Below are 21,467 nucleotides of genomic sequence, written 5' to 3' on the forward strand. Positions count from 1 at the left end.
ATTATATATGAGAGAGAGAGAGAGAGAGAGAGAGAGAGAGAGAGAGAGAGAGGGGGGGGGGGGACATTCCACATGGAAAAAAAAAATATAAACAAAGATGCTGTAACTTACCAAACGAAAGTGTTGGTATGTTGATAGCCAATAAAAAACCACACACACACACACACACACACACACACACACACACACACACACACACACACACACGCAGATATACAGACACAGGCAGACGTGTGTAAATTCAAAGAGGTTGGGCAGAGATGTCAGTCGAGGCGGAAGTACAGAGGCAAAGATGTTGTTGAATGACAGGTGATGTACAAGGGGCGGTAACTTGAAATTAGCGGAGGCTAAGGCCTTGTGGGTAATGGGAAGAGAGGATATATTGAAGGGCAAGTTCCCATCTCCGGAGTTCTGATAGGTTGGTGTCAGTGGGAAGTATCCAGATAACCCGGATGGTGTAACATTGTGCCAAGATGTGCTGGCCGTGCACCAAGGCATGTTTAGCCACAGGGTGATCCTCATTACCAACAAACACTGTCTGCCTGTGTCCGTTCATGCGAGTGGACAGTTTGTTGCTGGTCATTCCCACATAGAAGGCTTCACAGTGTAGGCATGTCAGTTGGTAAATCACGTGGGTGCTTTCACACGTGGCTCTGCCTTTGATCGTGTACACCTTCCGGGTTATGGGACTGGAGTAGGTGGTGGTGGGAGGGTGCATGGGACAGGTTTTACGCCGGGAGTGGTTACGAGGGTAGGAGCCAGAGGGTAGGGAAGGCGGTTTGGGTATTTCATAGGGGTGAACCAATAGGTTACGAAGGTTAGGTGGACGGCACAAAGACACTCTTGGTGGAGTGGGGAGGATTTCATGAAGGATGGATCTCATTTCAGGGCAGGATTTGAGGAAATCATATCCCTGCTGGAGAGCCACATTCAGGGTCTGATCCAGTCCCTGAAAGTATCCTGTCACAAGTGGGGCATTTTTGGGGTTCTTCTGTGGGAGGTTCTGGGTTTGAGGGGATGGGGAAGTGGCTCTGGTTATTTGCTTCTGTACCAGGTCAGGAGGGTAGTTGCGGGACGCGAAAGCTGTTGTCAGGTTGTTGGTGTAATGGTTCAGGGATTCAGGACTGGAGCAGATTCGTTTACCATGAAGACCTAAGCTGTAGGGAGGGGACCGTTTGATATGGAATGGGTGGCGGCTGTCACAATGGAGGTACTGTTGCTTGTTGGTGGGTTTGATGTGGACGGATGTGTGAAGCTGGCCATTGGACAGATGGAGGTCAATGTCAAGGAAAGTGGTGTGGGATTTGGAGTAGGACCAGGTGAATCTGATGGAACCAAAGGAGTTGAGGTTGGAGAGGAAATTCTGGAGTTCTTCTTCACTGTGAGTCCAGATCATGAAGATGTCATCAATAAATCTGTACCAAACTTTGGGTTGGCAGGTCTGGGTAACCAAGAAGGCTTCCTCTAAGCGACCCTTAAATAGGTTGGCGTACGAGGGGCCATCCTGGTACCTATGGCTGTTCCTTTTAATGGCCAACAAAAGTTGAGTTAGCATGAAGTTGGCTAAGGTAATGAGGAAAGAGGTTTTAGGTAGGGTAGCAGGTGATCGGCGTGAAAGGATGTGCTCCATCGCAGCGAGGCCCTGGACATGCGGGATATTTGTGCACAAGGAAGTGGCATCAATGGTTACAAGGATGGTTTCCGAGGGTAATAGATTGGGTAAGGATTCCAGGTGTTCGAGAAAGTGGTTGGTGTCTTTGATGAATGATGGAAGACTGCATGTAATGGGTTGAAGGTGTTGATCTACGTAGACAGAGATATGTTCTGTGGGCACTTGGTAACCAGCTACAATGGGGCGGCTGGGATGTTTGGGTTTGTGAATTGTAGGAAGCAGGTAGAAGGGAGGGGTGCAGGGTGTCAGTGGGGTCAGGAGGTTGATGGAGTCAGGTGAAAAGTTTTGTAGGGGGCCTAAGGTTCTGAGGATTCCTTGAATCTCCGTCTGGACATCAGGAATGGGATTACCTTGGCACATTTTGTATGTAGTGTTGTTTGAAAGCTGTTGCAGTCCCTCAGCCACATACTCCCGATGATCAAGTACCACGGTCGTGGAACTATTACACCAATAACCTGAAGACAGCTTTCGCATCCCGCAACTACCCTCCTGATCTGGTACAGAAGCAAATAACCAGAGCCACTTCCTCATCCCCTCAAACCCAGAACCTCCCACAGAAGAACCCCAAAAGTGCCCCACTTGTGACAGGATACTTTCTGGGACTGGATCAGACTCTGAAGTGTGTGTATACCTGTCCCTTTTTTCCCCCTAAGGTAAGTCTTTCCGCTCCCGGGATTGGAAGACTCCTTACCCTCTCCCTTAAAACCCACATCCTTTCATCTTTCCCTCTCCTTCCCTATTTCCTGATGAAGCAACCTTGGGCTGTGAAAGCTTGAAATGTGTGTGTGTGTGTGTGTGTGTGTGTGTGTGTGTGTGTGTGTGTGTGTGTGTGTGTGTGTGTGTGTGTGTGTGTGTGGCTTGATTGGGGGTGAGGATTTTTTAGGTGGAGCGGGCAATGTGTGACAGGAGATGGGAGGGGAAGTAGAAAACAGGAGAAAGGAGATGGGAGGGAGGGTTGGGGAAGGGTGACTGACATCTGGAAGGGAAGCAGCAGGTGCACACAATAGGAATATGACATGGGCACTGGCACAGGTGAGTTCAAGCAGCATGCAAGAGAAGCTCATGTTGGGGGAAGCAGTCAGATTGTTTTGGGCTGTGAAGCAAAAATTGAAATAAAGCTTTTGTATACTCCTTCAGTGATTAAAGTTGCATTACCTGCTATGTTCCTGCAAAGTGAGACTCTTTACCACCCTCATTTGCGTTACCTGCTACGTTCCTGAGGAGTGAGAACACTTCCCATCCCTGACTCTATACAGAGGTCTGTGTCCATCTTGGACTTATTTCGTGTCCAAAGAACACTATTCCAGCTTTGGTCATTTGCTTAACATTTCTGGGGCTTCAAATGTACCCTGCAGAGACCACCTCCATTTAACTGATAGCTCTAAGAATGTCCCCCTTGTTAGACAAAGATGTCTTCAGATATCACCATTTAGACCAGTGCTCAATTTTATTGCAGAGCTGTTTGCTTCTTATCAGGGCACCTTGAACATCAGAGGACAAGGACACTCTAAATCTGTTATATGTTCAGATTCCTTCAATGCTCTCCAGAATCTCTGTGGAATGTACACTGTATGTAGGATACAGGGATGACTAAGCTCACTCGCTGTGTAATTCGTATGGGTTCCTGGAGGTGTTCATACATCTGAAAATGAGGCTGCACTCTAATGTCTAGTCCTTTTAGCTATTCTGTCCCTTTGGACAAACTCAATGTGATTATAGATCAGAAAATTCTATCTCTCTGGTGCAATCACTAGTCTCAGTGGGAAAATCCTCAGGAAGATTGAACCCCTGCCTACAGCTTAGACAATTTCCTTGCACTTGTTTTGTTGCAAGGAAATAATTATTAACTAGACTACATATTGGATGCTCATTCCCACCCCACTGTCAGTTTTTTAACATATTACACCTTAATGTGTGTCGAGCTATCAGAGGCTCTGACGGATACAGTACAGGCAGTAGAAGACATTGTAATCTTTATTCACTGTAGAAACATTGTGAAGGAGATTTAATGTCAGACTGTGGGCACTGTTTGTCCAAAGAGCTTGTAGTGAACAGGCTCCGAGAGCGGAAGATTGTTGTAATTATTCATTTTATCTTTCTAATGGGTTTGTTTGTCTTTTATCCCAGGATATCTGTCATTATTCATCATAGTTTTACCCTTTCCCATTGGGCACTTATCATCTCAGCTGTTGTGTGCTCTGAAGTTCCCTGGTTCCCTGTACGAAACCTCATGCCACCTTTGAGATGGGGGGCGGCGGGGAAGGAGGGGCGTGGGAGATTGAGATATAGTGCTCAACAGTATTTTCCACACAGGGTGGTCAACTCTGCTCATGGCCACAATTTGGTATTGTCTGTTCATTCTGATAGACAGCTGGTTGATTATTGTACTCATTTGCAAGGCTGTACAGAAACTGCAGCAGAGCTGGTAGGACAAAAGTCTACTTTCACCTTGGCCATGCCTATGATGGGATAGAGTAAGTCTGTGACCGGACGGGAGTAGGTGGAGCATAGTGGGTGTATCAGGCAGATTTTGCACCTGGATTTTTCACAGGGATATGATCCATGTGTCAATGGATTGGGAGTGGGTCTGGAAGGAGGATGGAATAGGATATTGCATAGATTGGTTGGACAGCAAAAGTACACTTTGGAAGGGATGGGAAGGACTGTGGGGTAGATTGCTGCTCATTTCCAGCAAAATGATATAGCCAAAGCCCTGGAACAGTTTTCATTTGGATTCATACTGTTAAATGCTTATCATCGTGGCTCATATGCATCATTTTGCTGATGATCCTTTTTGGCACTTGCTGTAGATGTCTTTGATGTTACGCTTCAAACCATGTTTTTTGAAGTAGCTAGGTTTTGTTAGCGTTTGTTTATGCCGATTGCTAACTTCGTGACTTAAAGAGATCAGCATATTGACTACTACCAGTAACAATAAGTATCTGTATTGCCAGTAGTTTTTAGATTTGAATTTGAACATACAGGCACTTAGATGTAGATTTTATGGTTAATAATGTAGTATAACTATAAAAAAATAAAACCTCATGTTTTGTAGGAGTTGCACTTAATCGCACAGAAACAAACATTACTCATGGCGATAGGTATGGAAATTATACAAATCTCAAACCAGTTTTTGGTTTATGTGGCTAAAAAGCTGCAAATGGGTTTGTAATAAATAATAGTATAATAAAAACACAATTTGCTTTCAACATTAAATATGTCATTTTTCTCCCAAGAAAAGAATCCATTAAAAACCACACATTTATACATAAAGCTTTGGTAGTTAATTGTATGAGAACACATTATTCTTGTGTAATTTAGTCCCAGACTTTGTGACCCATTGATTTTGACAAGCTTTAGCGTATTAGTCAGGTGTAACTTGAAAGAAAGTAATTCATGTGAAAGGTCTTAGATTGCTACCTCTGTTTCCAAAAAAATTGAATTCCACTGTCGTGACTAAAGAGAACCTTTGCACAGGTGTGAATCATCATACAGTGCATACACACAGGGTTAGTCAGTCTATTAGTTTCCAATAAACTGAGTGATAGATTTTGATTTATTACAGATTTACTTGAGAAGGAAAATCCCAGAAAAAGAGAGATGGTGGCCAGTGGTTTAAACCCTACGTTTGGATCACAGTCGGCTTCCATGTGCATGGCTTCATGTTACACACATTGCAATATTTTTGTTCTTTTCCAAGAGAGCGAAAACTGCCATGAAATCTATAAATGGTTAGCTTAAAGAAAATAAATATTAGAAATATGTAGAGCGGAAAAGACCTTTGTCTGAAGAATGTTGGGTGAATGCCATTTTCCTGCAGTCAAGTATGCTCTATACTGCGTGCGGTGGAAAACAAACTTAGTTTACATATGGTGACACTTGGCTTGGCAGTTAATTTGTGCATATACCAGATCTAAGATTAATTTGTGTGAAATTATTTTGGACTGACTGCTGATTATGTACAAGGCTATGGGTGTTCGCAATATCAGTTTGTTGAAGTAGTTCTACATGTGTTTTGAAAAGTAAATGACAATTTCACAGCATTATAATTAAGCTCTTAATCTCATGAAAGGACTAAACGTCACATGGCTGATGCAGTGATGTGCACTTTTGTGGAATAACTTTCCCAATAAAAGTTGGCTAGTCTTTGCTGTCAGTAGACATAGAATCATACGTAGCTGCGTCCGTTTGCTCACCTTCCTATTGCTTTAACAAGCAAAGTGTCTTACAGTGACATACAGTTTTAAAACACGGCAGAGCTACAAGTGGCAGTTTTCTGTTGACCACACTTATCCAGCCAAAGAACAAAAGTGTCGTATAAATCCACACACACAGATATAAACTGTAATCTGAACCATTTGGTCACAATTCCAGTTAGAGCATTCCTCCTCAACACTATGAAATCACTTATTATTTGATTTCTCAAACTGTTTGGTTGCAGACTTTATATTATAATACAGAATTCCCTCTTATTTTAAATTGTTTAAGTGAGTTTTACCTGAGCAGATCCTGTCTTGACCTTTATGCTGAAGATTGACAAAATAAATGGGTCACAGGGTTCTGGCCTCTCCTTTGCAATTACTTGATTGTTGTGTGTACTAGTTTTGAGACATTAATTGTGTATGTGTACTGTTCTGGTTTTAGCAACTGCAGAAATTAATGAAGCAACATCAGGAACAGAAATTTGTTAAAATGGGTGACTCATTGGCATATGGGCCATCAGCAAGTAAACAAGCTGCTGAAGAAATGCAGGAGCAGAAAAAATGCATTGATAATCTATTGGGTCAGGTGAGTGTATTCTAGTCTATGTCTGCTTGTGTCTGTATATGTGCGGATGGGTGTGTGTGTGTGTGTGTGTGTGTGTGTGTGTGTGTGTGTGTGTGTGTGTGTGTGTGTGTGTGCGCGCGAGTGTATACCCGTCCTTTTTTCCCCCTAAGGTAAGTCTTTCCGCTCCCGGGATTGGAATGACTCCTTACCTTCTCCCTTAAAACCCACATCCTTTCGTCTTTCCCTCTCCTTCCCTCTTTCCTGATGAGGCAACAGTTTGTTGCGAAAGCTTGAATTTTGTGTGTATGTTTGTGTTCGTTTGTGTGTCTGTCGACCTGCCAGCACTTTCATTTGGTAAGTCACATCATCTTTGTTTATATATATATATATATATATATATATATATATATATATATATATATATATACACACCTGTCCCTTCCCTTCCCCCCCCCCCCCCCCCTAAGGTAAGTCTTTCCGCTCCCGGGATTGGTATGACTCCTTACCCTCTCCTTCCCTCTTTCGTGATGAAGCAACTGTGGGTTGCGAAAGCTTGAATTTTGTGTGTGTTTGTATTTGTTAGTCTATCAACATACCAACGCTTTCGTTTGGTAAGTTACATCATCTTTGTTTTTAGATGCATACATCTTGTATATGAGTCTGAGACATATTGATAGCTGCGAACATAAAAGAACATGCCCCCTAGAGCGTTTAAGAATTACTCATCTCGCAGGATTTCATCTTTATTGGGATGAGCAGTAATGTGATAACGCCAGTTTTTATCATATCTTAAGTCAGTCCATTGCTCCCCTATATCTTGGAGTTGGTAAAGAACTTTTTCAGATGCTATTTAGGGCATATGCTTCACCCTACTGACCCATAACGATAAAGTCATACCAGTCATGTACCAGTATAGTGTTGCTGGTTTCCACATGCTCAAAGGATGTGTTAAATTGTATACATACATACATACATGCCTGTTGAGTGGCTCATGAACAACTTGGTAGTGCTTGTGAGCACGCAGAATGCTAAAGTGAGACTTGCTGTGTCAGTTTTTCTTGGAGTGACTCAAGAGTTGCTCACAGGCACATTGCTCGCAAGTGTATGTGCACCATTGGTTGTTCCCCTGTGCACTAAACTACTTCTCGTCAGAGGGAAAAGGGTAACTCCACTTGAGTGTTGCCCCAGTTTTTAATATTACTGTGGCCAATGTGAAGTCCCATTAGTGAGGAGGCAAATAGTGAGACAATGTGCACAGGGGTGACTTTCAGGAAAAAGATTACACATGGGTTGATTTCACATTTTTTGTTGTTTACTGTTCGCAAGGCATATTAAAACTGCATAACATACTGCTCTCTACTCCTATGGGCTTTGAGTCGGAGGCATGCATATCTAGCTGGTGTAATCCGTATCACTTCAGGCAGGGGGCTACCTTCATAGTGTCGGATGTTACTGAATTCATCATATATTGTAATTCAGGAGTAAGTAAGAAACACACAATTTTTTGTTCTCCCCCCCTCCCAAAAAAAAAAAAAAAGAAAAAAATTAAATGCTATTTCTATGTATCAGTTCTAGATATATTGTTGGTTTTTTTAAAGATGATTGCTTTTTGATTACAATGGTATTCTCCGTTTGGGCATATCTGTCAAAGTTCCTTTACTCTCGCCTTTTGAATTCTTTTTATAATTTACAGATACATTTTTTCTTATTTTTTCAAAAATGCCAATCCAGAGAAGTCTCTTTTTCTGTTGGTTAGTACCATGTAGTACTACACTGTCTGTAAAGGAGAGCTTCCACTTTTAAGTTGGACAGGTTTTATTTTAAAAATCTTTTTATTTATTTATTTATTTATTTATTTTTTAACTTTCAAGGATAATGTGTGTCTTCACTGAAGTTCCCCCCTGCGGGTCCGGGGTAAGAATAGGCCCGATGTATTCCTGCCTGTTGTAAGAGGCGACTAAAAGGATTCCCTCCCCCTGAAGGGGGTAGTTTGCGCCTGCGTCTGGAGACAGACGGTTCGACGACTTAAATTTGTGGTCATTTTGGTTTTTTGCTTATTCTGGTTTCTTCCTTCCTTTGTTTGTTTCCTTTCTTTGTCCTTCTCCCTCTCTCACTGTCTTCCTTACTTTTTACCTTGCCTTCTTCTCCACCCTATGGTCTCCGCCTCGGCGTTTCAGACAGTCTGTCCTTTCTCTCCCTCTCTCCCTTTTTTTCCTATTCTTCTTTCCTCCCTTTGCGTGCCTGAAGGCCAACCCACGCGTTCGCACACATAGCCAGTGACGGGGTAACGCGTAATTCCCCACCCTGGGTAGACAAGTAAGGCACGCACATACCCCCTGGTAAAGGCCAGGCCCAGGGAGGTGTGATTGCCTGAGCTCACACCTTCCGACCATGCCGATTGGTCCCTCCATCTGTTTCTCGGGAGGTGTGACCTGAGGTGTAAACATTCACCTAAGGCAGGAGCGCCCTCGGTGAGGGTCCCCACAAGGAAGGAGCGCGCCATCGGAGACGCCGGCAATTGAGGGGGATTCATCCACAATGGATTCCTCCTCCTCCTCCTCCTCCTCCTCCTCCTCCTCCTCCCTCGACTTCTGCCCAAAAACGGAAACTTGACCAGCCACCAGTGACAAAAGTACTATCACCTGCCACGAAGTTCCTCGTAGTTTCGAGATCTGAGGTCGGAAAGGATTTTTCATCTGTCAACCCTTCCGTTATTCAGAAGGGCATAGATGCCGTAGCCGGACCTGTCAAGTCTTTTACCAGGATGCGTAACAGTACCTTGTTGTTGGAAACTGAGAGCGCCTTACAGGCACAGAAACTCCTTTGGGCCACACTCCTGTACATGTTCCCTTTCCGGGTGGAGGCTCACCGCACTTTGAATTCGTCGCATGGTGTGGTATATACAAGATCAAGCGACGGATTGACTGACGAGGATATTCAGTCTTTCCTCGCTGAGCATGGTGTGACGGCTGTCCATAGGGTCATGAAAGAAGTTGACAATGACCTTGTACCGACCCGGACACTTTTCTTGGCCTTTGATAGTGTTCAGCTGCTGTCGCACTTCAAAGCGGGCTATGAGGTTATTTCTGTTCGCCCCTATGTCCCGACACCTACGCGCTGCTATCAGTGTCAGCGTTTTAACCACACCCACCAGTCTTGTTCTAATGTGGCTAAATGCGTCACTTGGGCAGGGACGCCCATGAGGGTGTCTGTCCACCTCCGTCTCCTTGTTGTGTGAACTGTCAGGGTGACCATGCAGCGTCCTCCCACCACTGTCCCATCTACAAGGATGATCTATGGTCCTTTCTTTTCTCTGAGTTGACTGTAAGTGGCATATTGCACCTGGACATACTTACACATTATCTAATATCTCAACTACAACAGCATCTGGTCACAGAATTTATTTTCCACCAAGTCGGTGTGCAACCACATTTCCATTGTGAAGTTGTCACATTAACCTCATAGGGATGTGCCGAGTTGGATTGGACACAGTGGCTCATCATCAGGACCACCATTACCACCTGATTTAATCCCAATAGACTTTTGTGTATGGGGCTACATTAAAGACAGTGTTAGTTTCTCCGCTTCCAGGAAACATCGACAAGCTCCAATAATTGATAACACCAGCAGTTGCCACCATAGATAAGAAAACTGCTTCATAGCATTTGGCAGGAAGTTGATCACAAATGGGATAGTTGTCATGTTACAAGAGATAGCTTCATCAAACGTTTGTAAATAAAACTTGAATATATACTGCTGTCAGTTGTGCATCAAACATTTCTATACCTCATTTATCTTTTTTACAATTCAAGATTACTTATAAATAACTAACTTATAAACACCCGGTATTACAGCATAGCATTCTGGAGCAACCTTTTTTTTGTGGGCTGGGGCATCCACATTGATGAAAATTTCACTGCCACTGAAAAGACTAATAAAGGTGTTCTAGTAGGATGGATATGTGGGTTGTAGGGTAGTGTGTGCGTGCATGTGCGTGCGCACGCGCACACACACAAAATCAAAGAAAGTAACACAGAATAGTAAATAGTAAAATGTTTTACTGAACTTTGGTGATCCCGCCTATAGCAGTTGTAGAATGCAGGTTAGCCTGTCTGTCCTGCATTGACTACAGTTTCATGCACACAAACTAAATAATGTTTTCTGAACTGAATTCAGAAGAAAACTAATCTTCTGTCATGATGTACTATTCGAAGAACAGTTCTAAACTAACAGTACTCAGTTAGATCTCTAGGCAGACGGCCTCTGTCCATGGACGATAATCTTATTCACTGCTCTGTTTTTACTGAAGACTAAGCACTGTCTTTTTATTGTACACTACTTCTATCTCACTCAACGACTTTGACTGGAAGACACAACAAACGTTCTGCAGGAACTCCCTAGCAAGACTTGGACTGACTTAAAACTTGCGACTCGCAATTTCTGTTCTTCCATGCTTATTTAACCGTGTGTCCCTCTTCCTGGTGGCACTGCCTCTCTGGGGTGCAGGATTCGCATAGGCAGCATGATTGGCTTGTGCGCAGCAATGTTCCTGCTGTTGGCACCAACGTTTTTCAGTATCGGCTTCCAGAAAACTGCTGGGTCAATCCATATGAAGTGGTCCAGTGATGGTTGCTTGACCATTTTTAAATATTTTAATTTTTATGTGTGATTGCCCTATATTTGAGAAGTTCAAAACAGTTTTTAAAATAATCTTACCTTTCACCTTTACTGAATGGCATCCATTTTCACTTGTAAGCATGTGACAATGTTTCAGTTTAGAGACGTTAGCAAAAATATGAATATCTCTGAACTGGATTAAGTTAGAACATTGCAGTTGACATGGTTGTTTTTAGAAAATTGTACTCTACAATATTGTCTATTACACAAAATACTCTAAATTCAAAAATAACCAGTCTAAATGACCTCCAAAGTTTGGTATCCAAATTTTCAAAAATCCTCTTTTTAGACCCAAAAATAACAGACAAGGAGCGATTTATGAGTCTCTTTTTCTTCTATAGTTTGATATCATATACTACTAGCCTCATATAGAGCAACAACACTTATAAATGTTTCCTTAATTTTTTATGAATTTTTGAAATTTGAAAATTTTCATTTTTTGTTAAGTTTGGGGTTAGTTATCTCAGGTGAGACTGAATATAAAAATACGATTTTTGCACAGTTTGTACACCTATATGATAGCGTGCTGTAAAAATTTCAATATAGATATCTGACTGAGAACAACTGATCTTATGGCTGTTGCCTATTTAAATGGTTTATTGTTTCACTGTAATAAAATTTAATTATGACATATATTTAGTTAACACTATCACCCAATATTTTTTTTATAATGCACTCAGTAGGAGCTTTCAGTTTTGTTCTATGGTAATAAAAATGCCCATTTACATTTAGGTTTATTGTCAATAAAGGAGTACATTATTGCTGGTTGTAGTCAGTCTGTTCTGAAACCTGTGTTAGAGTGGATGTACGTACTCTATCGAGAGTGTAGTATGTGTTAAGTGGTTTGTTCTGTGTGTAATTTGTAATTAATTTTGAGGGATTAACTGGAATGCAATAACATGGATGAACAGCGCTCTGTTGTACAGATAGCAAGTGAAGTGTGGCACAAAATAGTTTACGGTTCACTTTCAAAAAACTTGAAAAATGTCAATGACTTTGATGAAGTTAGACAAACTTTGTTAAATGTGGCGTTAGTTCTTCTGTAGCAATGAGTTAGTATCATGAGAAGAAATATATTCTGAAGTACAACCACATTTTTAGAAGAAAGTGCTGTGATCCACTTTAAGTTCATAAAAAGCCTATTACTAGAGTTTTGAGGGAAATAAAACTTGAATATTTGTCCTTGTTATGTGAGAATGAAACAGCTTCCCAAGAGAAACATTATGTGAGTCAGAAATTCCCTGTGCCCAAATTGTTGCTCAGAAATATTTGTTGTGAATCCAGAACCAGAATCATGTAACCTTGTTAATGACATTTATATTCCTAATGAGGAAGCTGTTAGCATATTGGATTTTGTTTGTTCTAAGTTCGACATATCTCCTGCTTCGAAAATAATAAAATGAAGTAGCAGAAAAATTACACACAGAATGAAGCACATAACATGTTCTACACTCTCGATAAAGTACGTACATCCACTCTAACAGAGACTTCAGGACAGACAGACTACAACAATGCCACACCCAGCAATAATGTACTTCTGCAGTGCCACACCCAGCAATAATGAACTTCACTAACTTCTGCAGTGCCACACCCAGCAATAATGAACTTCACTAACTTCTGCAGTGCCACACCCAGCAATAATGAACTTCTTTATTGACAATAAACCTAAACGTCAGTGGGCATTTCTATTGCCGTAGAACAAAAGTGAAAGCTCCTGTTTAAAATTGCATTATTAAAAATAAATAAACTAAATGAATATTGGGTGTTAGTGTTAACTAAATATATGTCACAATTAAATTTTATTTCAATTAAACAATAAACCATTTAAATAGGCAACAGCCATAAGATCAGTTGTAGAGTAATGTATATTATCTCCTCATTTTCAAAAATTCATATTTTTGTTCACAGTCAGATATCAATGTCGAAATTTTTACAGTACGTTGCTATCATAGAGGTGTACAAACTGTGCAAAAATCATATTTTTATATTCAGTCCCCCCTGAGGTAACTAATCCCAAACTTTACAAAAAATGAAAATTTCCGAATTTCAAAAATCCATAAAAAATTAAGGAAACATTTGTAATTGTTCTTGCTGTAAATCGGGCTAGTAGTGTATGATATCTAACTACAGGAAAAAAAGATACTGTCATAAGTCACTCCTTGTTTGTTATTTTTGGGCCTGAAAAGGGGATATTTGAAAATTTGGATACCAAACTTTGGAGGTCATTTTGACTGGTTATTTTTGAATGTAGAGTATTTTGTGTAATAGACAGTGTTGTAGAGGACACTTTTCTAAAAACATTCATGTTAGTTGCAATGTTGTAACTTAACCCAGTTCAGAGATATTCATATTTTTGCTGACATCTCTAAACTGAAACATCGTCGCGCACTTAAAAGCGAAAATGGACGCCATTCAGTAAAAGTGAAAGGTAAATTTTTTTAAAAAAACTGTTTTGAACTTCTCAAATGTAGGGCAATCACATATAAAAAATTAAAATATTTAAAAAGGGTCAAGCAACCAACTTAATTTTTATTGGAGCACTTCATTTGGATTGACCTGCTCAGTATTTACAGCAGAGCTCTTCGCTCTGTATCAGGCCACGCGGTACATCCAGCAACACAGGCTTTCCAATTGTGTCATTTGCTCTGACTCTTTCATTGTCCATCAAAGCATCTGTGTGCTGCACACCGTCCATCCCCTAGTGCAACACGTCCAGGAAAGCTGTCACTTGCTCACTCTTGAAAGAGCCACTGCGATGTTTATGTGGGTTTCTGGTTATATTGGTCTGACAGGAAGCGCAGCTGTTGATGTGGCTGCAGTCCTCGTACATCAGCCCACTGGTTCTTAGATTCCCTCCAATGTCTCTTTGTTGCCATCTGTCAGCAGGTGGTGTCACTTTGGCATCAGTACTGGTCCTGCATTCTTGGGAACAAGCTCTGGGTTATTAAGCCTCTTCTGGCAGCTTGGACGACTCCTCTTGGCCATCTGATCAGGAGGAGATCATTTTAGCCAGGTTGCAGATTGAGCACTGTCTTTTTAGTCATCACCATTTGTTAAGTGGTGCTCCATCACCACTTTGTACTCATTGCGCTCAACCTCTGAAAGTCCACCATTTTCTGACGGAATGCCCTTTTTCCAACTCCTTAAGACTCATTTGTGTTTGCCATCTAGGTTATCGGCCGTTTTAACAAACGACCCACAGGCTATCAACTGTTTATTTTTTATCCATCATAGCAATATGGTGAAGGCCATTTAATTTTTAGTTCATGACCTCCGTTTCTCTATGGCATATTTTAAACACCTTTGTCTGTGTTCGTGTTTTTAGCGGTCTTCTCTTTTGTAAACTGGGATTAACATGTAGTCATTTTGAACTCCTCTCTTTGTGTTCTGCCGTTATGATGTGGGAGTATATGACCCTAATAGTTCTTGCACCAAAAAGAAAGAGAGAGAAAGAGAGAGAGAGAGAGAGAGAGAGAGAGAGAGGAGAAGAAGAAGAAGAAGCTGATACCAATTGTCGCAAGCTCATCTTTTTTGGTGTCTCAGTAGACCACACTTCCACTGAGGAAGAACACATTTGTTGCATGGGAGTGAATAAAAATGATTAAATGTAGTGTCCAGTCTAGAACTTCTTATAGCTAGGTCTGTAAAAAGTTGGCTTACCAGCAGTTCATTTACGCACTTCAGAAATTTGTCAACAGCCAGTATCAGTTTGAAAAGGGGAATTAAAACTCATAATTACAATACTAGGGGGAGATATGACTTGGGATATCCATCAGGCATATATAGGCACATTTCCTGATACTGCAGATGCTAGTATTAAAGATGGTGACATGATTCAGAACTGAATGAAAGAATATATGTATGAGCATGAGCATGCAAGCTTTTCAGTAACTGTGGATTGCTGCATAAGTGATGCATGTTAACGTGCACAAAAAGGGATAAAGAGGGGAAAGGAGTAGAAACATACATCCTTGGGTCGATAAAGCTTTATTCTTTATTTGCAATAAGAGCTCTCAAAACAGATTTGTGCCAAGATTTCTATATTTTGTGTAGTAAAATTTAAAAGAATGCACCTGTTGTGACTCATCTGGTTACCTTGACTGTTGGAAATAAATTTTGGTTTTACATTATTTGTTACAGGTTTTTGTTGATTGTGTAAAGCTGTTCATTAAGGCACAGTCAGAAATTTTGTTCCTGTATTATGTTTGAAATAAAACTGTTCTTTTTTTCTCCAGAAACATCAACTTGAATGCAGCCTTGAGGATGAAAGAGAACGTGCTAATCATTTGGAAGTGGCACTTCAAGAAGCACATAGGGAAACTAATCATACAAGTAAACTGTATGATAATCTGAAACTGGAAATCGAAGAACGTGACTGTAAACTTAAAGAGTTAATAGAAGAGCTAGATTGTAAGGATAGGGGTATAGCTGAGCTCAAACAAAAAGTTCAGGCACTTGAAGAGATGCTAGGTTCCAGGAATGAGGATATTAAAGTACATGTAAGTAAATTACATATGTAATTGCTCTATAATTTAAATTGCATTTAAAAACATGTACAGATCAGTTTGCATATTTGCAAAAGTGCCCTTATTTTTGCTGCGTGTGTCATAGAGGGTCAGATGTACACCTATGTTTATATCTTTTTCTGCTTACTGATGTGCTCCAGCTCTCTACATTCATACTCTGCAAACCACCGTGAACTTCATGGTGGAAGATATTCTCTGTTGTACCACATACTGTGGTTTTTTCCTATTCCTCTAGAATGTGGAAAGAATGTTGCTTAAATACCTCTCTTCACACTGTAAGTAATCTAACAGTGTCATGTCTTAGCTGTCCTGAGTGAGTGATGCATAGAATGCTGCAGTATATTCCTAAATTCATTACTTAATACTATTTTTTGGAAGTTTCTAAGTTGGCTTTTTTGGGATGATTAGCATCTGTCTTAAACAGTCTGTCATTTCAGGTTTTCAATATTTCTGTGACAGTCTCTAAAGACCAAACACACCTGTGAACATTTGTGCTGTTGTATTTTGTATATGTACTGTACCCCTGATATTTTGGCATGGCCACACACTGTTGAGCAGTGTACAGAGATGATCTTAATGTATTGTGTAAGTTGACTACTAGCGAACCAAAGTGCTCCGCCTGCTGTACCTACAATGTAACCTATCAGGTCATTCCATTCCATAGCTGCAAAATTGTTCACCCAGGTAATTTTAAGCGAATGGATTTGAATTTTAACTTGTTCATATTGTAGTCATAAAATACTACTTTCCTGTGTTTTGTGAGGTTTACAGTTTTAAATTTCTGAACATTTAAAGCAAGTTGCCAGTGTTTGTACCTCTTCGAAATATTGCCAAGATCCAAATATTTGCACTTTCTCATATACTGCTCCATTATAATTAACTTCATGATTTGCAAAAAGTCTAAGGTTACCATTGTTGTCTCTCATAACATTAATATACAACATGAACAGTAAGGTTCTCAACACACTTACCTGTGTTCCTGAGGTTACTTCTTCTTCTGTTGATGATTTTCATCCAAGATGATATTCTGCATCTTTCATAGTAACAAGGAGAGCTCCCCAATTCTGTAACCAACTTTTTCAAATAGTCTATTTTGTGATATAGGTTAAGGTCCAAGGTATCGTACCTTGCAGCTATTCATCCTTGTGGGGCCTCGTTTGCGAGTAATCGCTGAAAACAAATTTTGGAATTTCATGTTATGCTCTACAGCTTTGAAAAAAGGAACATTCAGCAGACTGGTTGCAAAGCATGATGGTTAATGTACAGCTCTAGCATGCAACAGATTGTGGGTTTGAATCCTGCCAAGTGATTTGGAAATTTTTTATTTTTAATTCTTTATTGCAATGATTTTGGTCATTATTTTTATTCAATTTATTGGGTTAAACGTACTTTTTAAATTTCTGTTGCACTGTCATGTCATTTTAATCATTGTATTAATTGTTTCATTTGCTCTCATTTTTCTTCTTATCACTCTGTTTCCACTTGGAATCTTTGTACATGTGATTTTAATTATTTTTGTGTGTTAACTTCAGTTTAATTTCTTCCATTTTATCATACTGTATTTTCTGTTGATTTTATTGCATTTATTATTTATGTCCTAATTTGGCTTGAACTTACATTTATTGATAGTCTCTTCATTGTTTAAATATTCATCGGCATTACTGATTATAATAAAGCCTAAGCCGCACTTCTTCTCCAGTATCCAAAAGACCGCATGCAGCTTAGGACAGAGTGAAAAGCACACACAAGATCTCAAAAATGCCGCTAGGAGCCACCAAAACTAACTTATACCACCAAGTAGGAGCAGCACTAGGCAGGCAGACACATACTGGTTCCAAAACTCCTGTGTTAGTAAATATGTTACATTTGATCCTGGATTTTCTATTGTTTAATATACAAAAAAGTTAAAAGATAAATCTACCTTTTTTTTTTAAGTTCTTGAACTGTAATGTTATCCAACAAAGGAAATAGAAATTCAGTACTGCTCATCTTTGAATGTAGCAGCCTTTCAAATATTCATAGCCACAAAGATAAATTTCTTTGCGAAAATACCAAACAGTGCAAAAAGACTTCAGGATTCTTGCATGAGGTGTCATTCCATGTCAAGTGTCCCAGTTTAGATGATGATCCCAGCTCGACCTTCTTCAATTCTGATGAAATTTGTACAGGATATACCTGAGGGCCTACATGAACTTTGCAAATTTTCAGGGTCACCTGTAACGTGGTCGAGGTGCTAGTCATTTTCATGAAGACCACTTTTACAGAGACTGAAAAGTCGTGAAGAAATCGTCAAGTTTGACATTCCACTGTTCCTAATGTAAAAAAGCTAGACTCCTGCTTCTGGGTATAGTGGTACAACTTTGTGTGCTCTAAACACAAATGTTCCAAGTAGAGTTCAGAAAGCAATGCATTTGGCATAATCTCAGTTCAAAGTGGGCAACAAATCATGTCGTGAGAAATTTGCCCCATAGTTTAACTAGGCATAAGTAGTGGAGAAAGTGCACTATGGACCTGGTCTTTTGCCAAACTACTGTCTGTCTGGGTGTTTAGTATATCACAAATTTTATCGTGGCTTGTGTGTTTAATTACTGTGCTACCATCCTGTAAATTTGCTAAAAAACATGAATGTATCAAAATATACCCGCGTTCAAAGTCATGTATCTCAAAATGGGCACCTACCACATTACATTCATTAACACCATTCAACAGAGCACATTTCATTCTATTAGAAAAACTTATTTTCATTTTGGTGTCTCTTTGGGTAAGGTGCAAAAAATTCACCTAAACTATTGACTTTTTTGGTAATTCGGAAAATTCATGCGTTGGTCCATGGTGGCTTTGCCACTACCAATCTCAAGACTGGTAACTCCATTGCCAAGGGGCCACACCCAATAGCCATGCAAGGTCAGCCACGGGTGGGTTTATTTACTGCAAGTTCCCAAGCCTGAAAATTGGTGTCTAGCAGGTTCCCAAGTCTGAATGTGGGTATCTAGCAGGTTCCCAAACCTTTTTTGGGTCTCTGTGGTTCCCAAACCGTAATACAGAATTCTTTAATTGTTAAATGTTGTAATTTTTTACTGATGTCCAAAACTATTGCTTCCGGCAAACTGTATTGCCGCCCCATCATTGAAGCAGCTGGGAGTGGTATGGCTGCAATGATCTGTTGTTCTGGGATCCAGCATATGTCTCTTCTAGTAGGCCAATGAAATGATTGAGAAGCTCCATGAGGATGCATGAAGTTAATAAAGGCATCCTTTTTCTTCACATGAAACTTCAGATATTTCCTATCCACCATTTTCCATGATAAATGCAAGCAACATACTGGCCTGGCTGTACATCATTAATGGCAACATGTTTAGTAGCAACTTAAGCACGTCGGTTAACATTTGCTATAAAGGACAATGTATCATTTGATGCTCTGTGAATCTTAAATTGCTTTTCATCAATTGGCACAAAATGGTGATGATCTCTTGTACCAGACACTGTACATCCAGCCTCAAAACATTTCTCTATATAAATTTTGCATCTTCAATAATTTCTTTTTTAATATAAATAAATTCAATGCCATGAACTTTTTTTTTGCAGTATTCAAACAGATCAGTAGATGTTAAGATCTGGTTGTCAATTGAGTGTTGCTGCTAAACACTTAACTGTGCCACCAATTCTGTCACATGGTGATTTCCCATGGCTTGTTCAGAAAAAATTCTATTCTGCAGTAATTCCAAAATATTTTTGATGGTGGGAAAAATTTTGGAAGGTCTTAAAATTTTTGTACTGTGCTGCAGAACCATCGCTAAAATAATGAATATGCTTAATGTATTTAAAAATGCACTTAAGGGATTTGATCAAGCACATTAAAAACACATGCACTGCAACTGTGTAATGTCAGAGGCAATCACTGATTATGCAGAAGCTGACACACTTTAGGTCTTCATTACCTTTGTAGTAAATGACAAATGCATGTATTGTAGCTTGACTATTTTCCGAATGGAATCCCTGCACTGCATCTTGGACAATAAAGGAGTAATTTTCTGCGAAATCCATTAATATAATCAATTCTCCTGGTTTGAGACCTTCTTTAGTGAACTGCAACTGCTTTGCATTGTAGTGGTGAGTAGAAAGGGCCAACAGTTTCGTAACTATCTTGTTTCAAGTGTCTCTCTATCAGTGTGAGTCCATTGTTTGAACTGAATTGTATCCTCAGGATCAATATCTGCAAGAGTGCTTTCCAAATATTCATTTAGAGCTTCTGTTCCTGGACATACTTCACAGCGATGAAGCATGCAATCCTTTGTTTCCAAATTACAGACAATTTTGCTCAGTAAAATTTTGTAATCTTTTATTGGGCTTTGTGGCAACATTAGTTTCACTTTTTGATGTATAATGCAGACACAAACTAAATGTAAACTAGCTGTGCCTACAGTCACACACCACTTTGGCCTTAATTCACAAAATTTGGAAAATCCAATTTCCGGTCCATTTTTATTGTGGTACGCAACAAACATTTCTTTTAAGTTGATTAGTAATAAGTATTTATATATAATTTTTTTCAAACATTTTCTCCATCTATCCAAGCAGTAACACAGTCCTTTTTTCCTGGACAAATCTGACTAAACTCTTCATCATAAAAATGTTCTATGCCTTCACATCCTCAGAAAGCTTTCTCCCACATTTACCTTTGGGCTGTGCCAATATTCCCTGTTCAGCTTTTAACTTTCTAGCCTTCCTTATAATTCTTTCTGAAGCACAAAATTCTTCCATAGTCTTTTTGATAGACCAACTTTGGGGAACTAATGTCAAAATTTGAATTTTCTCCTTATTATTTGATATATGTAATTTTTCTTTCAATTCTTGGATCAACTCAATGTAATCTGAACAAGTCAAGCATTGCTTGGTTGTGGGTGGTTACTCCAATTCACTGGGATAAAGTCCTCACACTTCTGCAATTTTCTTAATAATTGCACCTTCAACTTGATGTATTTTGTGCTTTGCATTTCCTTTTGTATCCCTTGCACCAATTCGTTGAAATTTTAATGGTGATATTCCAACAGATGTTACAATTGTATTCAAATTGTGACCAACATTAGTCTCATCATCTTCATCTGACTGATATGTAATGTCCGTTTGTGAATATTTCAGTGTATCAAATTCTTTTCTACAGGAAGGGCACATTTTTTGGCCTGGTTTAATATCATACATGGTTATCCTTTTTAGTAGGTCAGCTGTTTCTGTGTTGATTGAGTGCAAGCTTTTTCATGCAGTGTGATTTTTCTTGCCAAATGGGTTGCAGCATGATCTTTGCATAAATTCAAATCTTTTTAGGAGTAAAGCTTCATGATGGAAGCATAGTTGAGTATTTTGAGTAGCATGTAAACCACTCCACCTAGTAAGTACTTCTTTTTCTTCTAAGGAAAGTTGCTTTACAGCTTTCAGTCCTTTTAAGGCACTGTATGTCATTAAATCGCATGGGGAATCAATATTTCCAAAACTGCATACATTAACTTGATCTTGTTCTTCCATTTTAGCAACAACTTGATATGCTTCAGACACTAAAATCAAATTGTCGACTCCTAAATAAAGAAAATTGCACCACACTCTAATACAGTTAAATGGATAAATTTAGCAATGAACCTGCCACAAACAGGTTTAAAATCACCGAATAAACAGCAAAATGAATATTTAAACAATGAAGACATAATCAACAAAATTCCAAGTTTTAGGCGACATTTTTCACATTACCCAAAGACACACGCAAATGAAAATAAGTTTTTCAAATAGAATTAAATGTGCTCTGTTGAATGGTGTTAATGAATATAATGTGGTAG

At 39.6% G+C, this 21,467-nt stretch overlaps 1 protein-coding gene across 5 annotated transcripts in view; it reads left to right on the forward strand.

The window, feature by feature from the left end:
* The window catches only part of LOC126263719 (centrosomin-like), a 399,259-nt gene that overhangs the window by 290,771 nt on the left and 87,021 nt on the right, over positions 1-21,467 (forward strand). For all 5 annotated transcript variants that reach the window (XM_049960867.1, XM_049960870.1, XM_049960865.1 and 2 more), the window contains exons 5-6: positions 6,317-6,460; positions 15,352-15,615. In XM_049960867.1, the coding sequence (XP_049816824.1) occupies positions 6,317-6,460; positions 15,352-15,615 (408 nt within the window). The remainder of the gene's footprint in view (positions 1-6,316; positions 6,461-15,351; positions 15,616-21,467) is intronic.

The sequence above is a fragment of the Schistocerca nitens genome, chromosome 6 (genome assembly GCF_023898315.1).
Source record: "Schistocerca nitens isolate TAMUIC-IGC-003100 chromosome 6, iqSchNite1.1, whole genome shotgun sequence".
Classification (NCBI taxonomy): Eukaryota; Metazoa; Arthropoda; class Insecta; order Orthoptera; family Acrididae; genus Schistocerca; species Schistocerca nitens.